This window comes from Condylura cristata, unplaced genomic scaffold, assembly GCF_000260355.1.
Source record: "Condylura cristata isolate star-nosed mole 26May11 unplaced genomic scaffold, ConCri1.0 scaffold00029, whole genome shotgun sequence".
NCBI classification, from domain to species: domain Eukaryota; kingdom Metazoa; phylum Chordata; class Mammalia; order Eulipotyphla; family Talpidae; genus Condylura; species Condylura cristata.
Window position 1 is genome coordinate 4,359,519 of NW_004567130.1, and position 9,299 is coordinate 4,368,817.

Below are 9,299 nucleotides of genomic sequence, written 5' to 3' on the forward strand. Positions count from 1 at the left end.
CCCACCTGGGGGAGCACAGCACCCCGGGGGGCACGGCAAACCTGGGGAGCCCTGCCACAGCAGGGGAGCCCCAGCATACAGTTGGATCTCCTGCCAAACTGGGTCTCCCTGCCACTTATGCGATAGAACAACTGAAAGATATTCTCCCAGGGCCTCTCATGCACTATCTGTTTATTTTTTTAAAAAGATTTATTTATTTATGCATGCAATTGCTGGGGTATAGGCCAGAAATGCAGGGGGGTGAGAGGATTCACCAGGGACAGGATGGAGAGCAGAACAGGTAAATTTATTGAAATAACTGCTGAGGGGAGCAGCAGGAAGTCAGGAGAGGTCTGCTGTGCCAGGTGGGGCAACTCCTGGCCAGGGATCAAACTCGTGCAGCCGTGGCTATGGAGGGCATCACAGTTTTGTGTCTTAACCCAGGGAGGGCTCCCAACTGTCTCTGTTTAAACAAAGTGGCTAAAGTGACTAAACCTCCCCAAACCCCAGTGTCTCAGCACATCGCCCATGGCAGAAGCACCATGGCAGCCTGTGCCCCGGTGGCTGTCACCCGGGGCTCAGAGTGAGGAGGTGGCCCAGCTGGGAAGGGGCAGACGCTGGATCTTGGGCCTGGGGTCTGCAATAACCACCGGAAGCCCGGCGTCCTCTCAAAGACATCGGTGGGCAAGCCGCTTCCCTCCCCAGGCAGTGTCTGCCCGCCTCCTGGAGGTCCAGCGTCTGGTGGGCGAGGGAAGCTCTGGGGAGGGCAAGATGCAGGCGGGGACAGCAAGGGCCCGGAAGCACACATGTGCCAGGTGGGGCCACGCCAGCCCCAGGCTTTGGTGGGGTGCCCACAGGAACCCACATCCTGGGCATGTTGAGCGGCATCTGCCTACGACTCACCCGCATGCCCAACTCGATGTTCTCCCCTCCGTACACCTCCATGCCAGGGTCCAGCAGACCGATGTCCCCGAAGTACTCGCGGTCCACCACGAAGGAGCAGCCGATCATGGCAGGGGTGCTGGGGAGGCAGGTGACTGGTCTGGGTGCAGCCTGGGCTGGGAGGGCACGCAGCCACCCTCCCTGCCATGCCCTGCCCTGTCTGGGGCCTGTCACCCAGGGCCATGCCCAGGGCTCTTGCATCTCTCAGCTGCCAGGACGCAGGTTTGGCCGTGCCCAGGAGAAGCACACACAGGCCGGGCACCCCGGACAAAGCCACATTCAGCTCAGTGCCATGTGGAAAGCCCTGGATGGCAGCTCTGCCAGTCTGTGCTGACCCTGCCTATGGCCAGGCCTGCTGTGGGCAGTTGCACAGGTGCTGCCCAGCAGTGCCCTCCCCTCGCTGAGCACTGAATTTGAGGGCAGGCCTGGGGTGCCAGCCCTGTACCTGTGATTCTGCTGTGACCACACAGTCTGAGTGCGCGAGCCTGCAGGAGCCTGCGGAGACAGCTCCCGACATCTCTCTGCCAGTGCACCCAGCTCTCAACCCTCGCATCCCTGAGTTCTGCCAGTTGGCGGCACAGGAGGGAGAAGAGAGGGTCCTGGGCGGGGCACAGGCCGAGGCTGTGTGCAAGGCTTTGCCTCCAAACCAAGACAACTGCCTCCATGGGCGCTGAGGGAGCCGAGGCTCCAGTGCCCTGGGGGTGTGAGGGCCACACTGCCCCCCACTTCTGTTGGCTCCAGCAGGTGTTAGATCTCTCCACTGAAGGCAAGAGATGCTCTCAGTCACAATTTAAAAGCTGCGTGTCTGCTCCCAGCCGCGAGGAGGCCAGGGGCACGAGCCACCGTCAGAAGCAGCAGGGACAATAAAGGGCAATTATCTTTCTATTTGTGCAAAAAGCTGATTTGTTCTGTCATTAGTTTCTGGCCACAAATCTCATGTAACAAAATTTTGATGTCGGCGTTGACATTTTATAACCAGCATTTGACCAGCTGGGCGTGGTGCCGATACACAACAGGTATTTTTGTCATTGCCGCTTCCAAAATAAACTTGAACTCAGACAGCAATAGCAGCAAAATCAGCTGGCACTGAGCTGCTCTGCAGCGGAAATTCTTGCTGCGATCACAGAAACCACAGGGGTGCGGGTCTGAGTTTTGGGGGCCACCTTCATCTGGCGGTTCTGCCTGCCTGAGCTCTACCTGGCACTTCTCCTACCCTCTCCCAACCCAGCTGTAATCTGCTGGGCTTGAGGCTGCACCCCGAACCCCTAGGCTTGGTCTGGAACCAGAATTGCAGTCTATGGCAGGGTGTGGACATTAGCGGGTGCAGGGCAAGGGAAGGCGGGGCACGGTGGGCAGGCGGCCAGCAGCCGCCAGGAGTAGGTCTTCCCACTGGCTGGTGCCCAGGACACCCCTCGCTGGGAGGGGTGAACACACTTATTGTGCTCAGTCTTGGGACCAGCCCAGAATCTGCCAAATGGCTTTTCTGGGCTCCATTCCTCAGTTCCCAAACCATGTGTGTTTTGCCGGGTCGCTTTCTCTTCTATGATGTAAGATGTCAAAGGGAAATGAGTCCTGGGGGAGGGCATCACCCCCAGGGATAGGTGGGAAGCAGGGTGGGTGGGAGGGAGTGGAGAGACCTGGCAGGGACCCCTACGCTCAGACCCACAGGCCCTCCTGCACAGACGCCCCTGCAGGGTGATGTGAGCACCGCCTGCAGAGTCCGCTGGGGTGCAGGGCTCCCTGTCTCTCCCCACCTGCCATGGACGCCAGTTATTTCCAGCCCGTGTGGAAGTTGGGGCGTCAGCCCTGGAACCGCTGATATATCCTGACCTTCCTGAAAAGCTGCTGGGGCTCCCTGGGGCCCCTGGGCCCGACCACACCGGCTCCCTACGGTGCCATCAGGGTGGTGCCGCGGGCCTGTCTGGCCCTGTGTCCAGGTGCACTGAGGGTTGGAGTCTGTGCTAATTGTTATTTGCTTCTGCACAGGGTGATGCTGCATCCGCGGGGCAGCCAGGCCTCCCCCTGCCTGCCGCTGCGCTGTAGCTAGGCTGCCCCGCTTGCCTGCTCTCTCCGGGGCCTGGGCCCCACCCCCCACAGCCCGCGGCCCCCGCCCCCTTCCCCACCTCTCCCTCTGGTTCTCTGCCCCCTCCTAGCCAGAACCAGCCCCAAACCCAATGCCCTCGCCCCTGCCCCGCACCCAGCAGCCCCCACGTCCCTCCCCACAGACACGCACCGGATAGGCGCGGCCTCGTCCCCACGGTCCAGCCAGTCTTGGGGGGGGATGATGTACATGCACCAGAGCCCCCAATTGTAGCCGTGGGCGGCGCTGGCATACTGCTGCACCTCGAAGGTGTCGTACTTGATATTGTCGATGGCCGGCAGCACAATGCGCCTGCGGTCCTCCCGGATCCGCGCCAGGGCGGGCTCGGCCCTATGGGGACACAGCCAATGAGGGGGGCATGGGGGGGCACAGGCGGGAAAGAGGGACACAGCCCGCCCGCTCCTGGCTGCCCCTGGCCCGCTGCTCTCCGGGAGGCTGCAGCCAGATCTCCGGGCTGTGGACTCTCGGGCACCCCGCAGCTGATGCTGACTGACCTGCCCAATCTGGCCTGGCCCCAGGAAGCCAGGGAGCCAGTCCTCGGGACCAGTGACATCAGGACTGGTGATGTGGGACTAAAGAGTGGTGGACCCGGGGCCAGGAACAGCCCCATGAGTGGGGCAGCATGTGAGGGGCCAGCAGCACTGGGCTTTGTAGGAGGAGGATGAGGGGGTGATTCAAGCTGCAGGTGGGACCAGATGGGGGCGGCTTCTTGGCCCTTAGCACAGGATGCCAGGGAGCACCAATGCCAGGCGGCCTGGGCATTCCTGGGGACAGGCGGGTGACGGCAGAGGCAGCACATGGAAAGGGCTCCCCTATGTCCACTTGGGCAGTGGGCCCTCAGCACACCAGGGTTACAGAGGCAGGTATGGGCTTTGCCCTAGGAGCAACCTCAGTTGCTGCAGGCTTGGGATGCCTTTCGGGGCCACCGAGCTGGGGTTCCGCCGAGCTAAGCAGCCAGGCTGAGCAGCTGGGCCCGTGAAGGGGAGCCCAAGAGCTGGGTGGCGGCAGAGACCTGGCCCTGGGTGTGATCGGCCCCTCCCCCGCAGCCCTGCCCCTGGGACTTGCACTAGCACTGGAAGATTTACTCAGCTGCTGTCAATAGAGGCTTCAGATGCACCCTGCAAAGCCAGGCTACTGACAAGGCAGGGTCTGTGGGAGACAGTGATAGTGTCACAAGAAGAGAGCCCCATGAGGGTGGCAGAGGCAAAGTGGACCCAGGAGAAGCCACAGCCAAGAAAGCCGTCTCCCAGACCTGCAAGTGTGTGCTTCTGGGTGGCTCGGTGCCTCTGGGGATCCCTGGGCATAAAGGGTGGCCATCCTGGAGCAGCTGGGGAGCCACAGCCTCTGAGGCCCTGACGCATGACTCCGGGGATGCTTTGCTGGACATGGTGCCATTCCTGAGGCCTCCTGGCTGCCCTTGAGTGGTGGCCTTGCCAGGAGCCCAGGGTGGCCCTGGGCATGCAGGGGACACGTGGACACTGAGCCTTCTACCACACCTGGCAGTGCTGGGGCTGCAGACACTTCTCTTGGGAGTCACTGTAGGCCCCACTGCCCTGACCACACCCCCAGATTTCTGCAGGATGGGGGTGAGAGAAATATGCGGACTTTGATCTAGAATTCTTGGGAGGAAGAGAGTGCCCAGCCCTGTGCTCAGCACTCAGGCCTCCCGTGGCTGACGGCCGGTGGACCTGAGTTCAGGCTGTGTGCCAGGCTACAAGACCACGAAGGTAGCAGGTAGCAGGTTGTGGGGGAAGCAGGCTAGGAGGAGGCTGTGCTTGCCCTTGGGAGGAGCCACACTGGACTGGAGTGCCCCCCGCCACTGGCCCGCTGACCCTCACCAGCCCTCACCAGCCCACGCTGAATTCCACGTGGGCGTCGAAGAAGCCCACGACAGGGGCCGTGGCTGCCTTCCAGCCCTGCAGTCGCGCGCGGATCAGGCCCTCCCGGCGGCTGTTGCGCACGATCTTCACCAGGCCAGGGTACCTCTTGTTGACGTACTGGTCCAGGTTGGACTTGAGCTCCACTGGGGGACACAGGCAGGTCTCACCATCAGGGTGGGGCGGGGTGGGTGGGGGGGTAGCAAGGCGCGGGTGGCACCAGGACCAGCCCAGTAGGTGGAGAGCGAGTGGACACCCTGGATGGCCAAGGGCAGGAGGGGAGAGGTAGAGGAGGGTCGGAGGAGAGGGCAAGGGGAAGGGCGTGGACAGACGTGTGGGGGCAGGGGAGGGGGCACCAGGCTGCCCACTCACCGTTGTCACTGTTGTCGTCCACCAGAACCACCTCCTTGAGGAGCTGGGAGGGCGTGTGGTTGACCACGCTGTGGACTGAGCGCAGGATGACCGAGAGCGCCTCATTGACAAAGATGAAGACCACGGAGATCTGAGGCAGGTCCGCGGAATAGGTCACATGCCTGCACCTGCAGGCAGGTGGCAAGTCCTGTGGCTACTGGAAGCTGAGGCAGATACCCCCTTCTGTGGCTCCCCGGAGAGACACAGCAGACCAAAGTGTGGGCGAGGTAGGCAAGGGGCTGGACGGGCCCTCGCTCTGCCTGGAGTACGGGGCTGTGGGGCTGCCAGCCTGCCCTGCCCTGTGTGTTGCACCGGACGAGGCTGAGCAGGACCGTGATGTCACTGAGTACCATTGAGCCCTCTGGGACCCTCACTCTGAAGAGCTCTCGGGGGGCCCTAACCATGGGGGTCTCTGGGGCCCCACCACTGGTGGGTGCCTTCACTCTCGGGTAGAAGCTTTGCTGTTGCAGCCGCTTCTGAGAATGTTCTAGGAACATAGCGTATCCGTCTCATTAGCGGTCCTCACTGCTGCTCAGAATGTCACCCAGCCCTTGTACCCCCAAACATGAATATCCACAATCTGGTGACTGCTTTATGACCCTGCTGGGCTGAAGCCCCTCCCAATCCAGGCGCAGCAGGTGCTTTAAGCCCTGGGACAGCTCCACTCCTTGCCTCATGCTGTGAGGCCCCTACCCCATGAGCCCAGCCCCTGCTGCCAACCCTTGGCTCCCTCCACAGAGGTCCAGGCGCTCTGCTCAGAGAAGCAGCACCCACCTGTATCCACTAGCAACGGTTCCAGTGTAGGAGCCCTGGCCATCAGCAAAGTGCTCAACACCAGGTCTGGCCAGCTTGGCCTCCAGAGACTCCCAGGGTTCCTGGTTCAAGTTAGGTATCCCTGTAAAGTGGGGCTACACTCTGTGCCCAGAAAGGCCTGGCCCACACACCCCAGGCCCAGGAGCTGAGGGTCATGCCCACCAAGAGCAGCTATGAGGTGACTGAGAGAGCTCAGGCAGGCACGTCCCACGTGGCCTCCTGGGAAACAGGGCCACTCCAGCAACCCTGATGGAAATTTATGGGGATGCCTCTGTGCCGCTAGGGAAATAACTGTAGGGTGGAGAGAGATGGATGGTGTTGGCCTCCCAGGGGAGCCTGGGCCTCGTGCGGTGACAGCAGGGTGATATCCATCTCCTGCCAGAGCCACTGGGTTCACAGCAAACCCAGAAGCCCCCCGCAGGGCCCACAAGACCGCACTGGGGCCTGAGAGCTGTTGCTCTGCGTGCCATGGGCTCCTACCCTCTGGAGTGGTGCCACAAAAGCCCACACTGAGCAGGGGCAGTGGGAAACCTGTCCACAGACAGAGCCACCCACACCCCACCCAGACCAGGCCCACCAGGCGCCCTCCTCACACGTGTCTACAACTGACCCGGAGCCCTGGAGGAGTACACAGTAGAACACTGGCCCCTCTGCTGCCGGGACACCCCCAGGACAGTGCCACCTCCCAGCTCTCTGGGACAAGCCCCCTCAGCCTAGCAGGGCACAGGGGCCCTCAGGGAGCAGCCCCACTCCCCACTGGGCCCACACCCAAGCCAGCTTGTAGCTCTACTCCCCAAGCCAGCAATCAATACGCGTGAAGGTGGCAAACAGCACCCGGGGGCTACTTCTGCGTGGGATGTGGGCTGGCGTCTTGGGAAAGGCCATTCATTTTTATGATGCTGTTTAATTTGGACTTGCTCGACTTCCATTCATTACCCTGTGGGCCGGTCTTAATAATCAAGATCTATGTTGTGTGTTTTGTGGCATAATTAAAGCGCTGCCTAATCAGGAGAGCTACCCATCTCTCACAAAGGGAGGTCGGCTGTGTGTCCGGGGGAGGAAGGTGGAGCAGACACCAGCTGAAATGGGCGAGTGGCTGGCTGGGGCAGGGACGTGCGTGCACCACCACGCATGTGCAGCCACACAGGTCTACAAGCATGTGGCGTGCCCACGCATGCATGCAATACCTACACACTCCTGGGCACGCATCTCCCAGGCCCCAGCATGTTTCTGAGGACCCCGCTGAGGCCGTCTCTCTTGGGATGGCTCCTTGGCCAGCGAAATGCCACCAGAGCCTCAGCCCCACCCCTCCTCATTCCCCATCCTGCCCTCGCAGGGGCTCAGCCATCTGAGCCACGTCCCCTGCCCTGGCCACCTCCCTCTGCTGGGCCGTGGGTATGTGAGAGTTCGTCCCTGCCCTGGGCCTGCTGCAGGGACAATGGCTGCACTCACTTTTTGGGCCTGTAGTCAGGGATGGTCCGGTCCAGGGAGATGCGGTCGCTGAGCTGTGCGTTGTATCCATACTCCTCGAACTTGTTTTCCACCTCTAGGCTGTCATCCTGCAGAGTGGCCGCCACACCACCCTGGCCCAGGCCGCCCGGCCCCTCCACCAGCCCGATGGGCTTGGCGAGGCCTGTGGACAGGACAGACAGTCAGCAGCCTGGGGCCCTCAGGCCCTCCCTCCAGCCTCCCCAAAGCTCTCTGCAAGGCTCAGGCTGCACAGACCCTCCTATGCAGGAGTCCAGCTTCCACTTCCCCTGGGTTGTGGGGTGGGGAAAGGGTGGACAGGGGCCAAGCTCAGACCAGAAGCTGCTAGTGCCAGACTGTAGAGACAGGTTAGAGCTGCAGAAGGCATAGCACCATGGAGTTTAGTCAAGAGGGTTCTTGTCTGTTGAACCAAAGCTGCCACTAGTGTCATTTCTAGTGGAGGAACAGGTCGGGGGTCTTGCTTATGCCGCCGTATTTTTCGATAACCCTAAAGCTGCTCTAAGAAGTACAGTCCATTAATTTAAATATATATATATTTATTTATGCATACAGAACTGGGGTACCGGCCAGAGGTTCAGGGGTGGTGAGAGGCTTCACCAGAGACAGGGTGGGGAACGGAACAGGCAGATCGATGAGGTACACTGCTGAGGGGAGCAGCGGGCGGGTCAGGACAGGTGGAGCATCTCCAGGGCTAGGGACTGAACTCTCACTGAAGCGGCTCACTTGCAGTGCTGCAGCCTAACCTGTTGCGCCACTAGGGAGGACCCCAGCCCATTAATTTTTAAAACAGAAAATAAAAATGAATTGACTTTTAAAATGCAGAGCAGGCCTTAGATGTTCTTCAGCCTCATAGCAGCCCAGAAGCAGTGGCTGGCTGGCACCTGTCGGCCATCAGAGCCCCTGGGGCAGGGATCAGGGGCTCCACCCTTCACCCCCACAGCAGCCTGGGGGGGGTTCTGAGGCCAGGATGAGAGTCAGGCCAGGGGAGGAGACAGGTGTGGCCACTGTCTCCTAGGACCTAGCTCCCTCAGGCAGCTCGGAAGTGTCTCCACGAAACCATGTATGCCGAATAACAATTATAATAATAACAGCCTTCCAAACCAGCATCTGCTCCGCAGCCAGCAGCTGCTGTACCTGCTGCTCATGCCCCACTCTCGGGCTGTTTTCTGATGCGGGACTCGAACCGATGCTCTCCCAGGCCTGGGCCTCATGCGGCCCCTTGCTTTACAGAGGCTGAGGTTGGTTTTACATCGCTGCCCTCAATGTATCCTTAGTTCTTCACTAGAAAGGGCCTTTCTGTTAACAAGGTCATAAATGCCACTGCAGGGCATTGTGGAGGCCCAGAGGACCCGCTCCTGCCCATGAGGTGCCTGAGCCAGCCTCCCGCTGCAGGTGTTTGAGGGGCTGTGAGTGGCAGGACGTGCACCTCCGCGCATCACCAGAGAAGGCCACGGCCTTCGCCCCGGCATAAACTTTCACACTGGGGCTGTGCTGTTTCGTTCTGCATCTGCTCATCAGTGTGTGGAGCTCTGAGGGCCAAAAGTAGGGTGCAGCACGCAGCATGCGGGAGCACCTGGGCAGAGGGGTTCACTAGGTCCCTGGGCAGAGGGGTTCACTCGGTCCCTGGGCAGAGGGGTTCACTCGATCCCTGGGCAGAGGGGTTCACTCGGTCCCTGGGCAGAGGGGTT

The 9,299-nt window shown here is 61.0% G+C and overlaps 1 protein-coding gene across 3 annotated transcripts in view; it reads right to left on the reverse strand.

Moving 5' to 3' along the window:
• Positions 1-9,299, reverse strand: part of GALNT9 (polypeptide N-acetylgalactosaminyltransferase 9) — a 22,897-nt gene that overhangs the window by 4,346 nt on the left and 9,252 nt on the right. For 2 of the 3 annotated variants that reach the window (XM_004690834.2, XM_012731174.1), the window contains 5 exons: positions 7,576-7,756; positions 5,272-5,438; positions 4,871-5,045; positions 3,155-3,352; positions 883-1,000 (listed from right to left, as the gene is read on the reverse strand). In XM_004690834.2, the coding sequence (XP_004690891.1) occupies positions 883-1,000; positions 3,155-3,352; positions 4,871-5,045; positions 5,272-5,438; positions 7,576-7,756 (839 nt within the window). The remainder of the gene's footprint in view (positions 1-882; positions 1,001-3,154; positions 3,353-4,870; positions 5,046-5,271; positions 5,439-7,575; positions 7,757-9,299) is intronic. The other variant, XM_012731173.1, reaches the window with a different exon arrangement.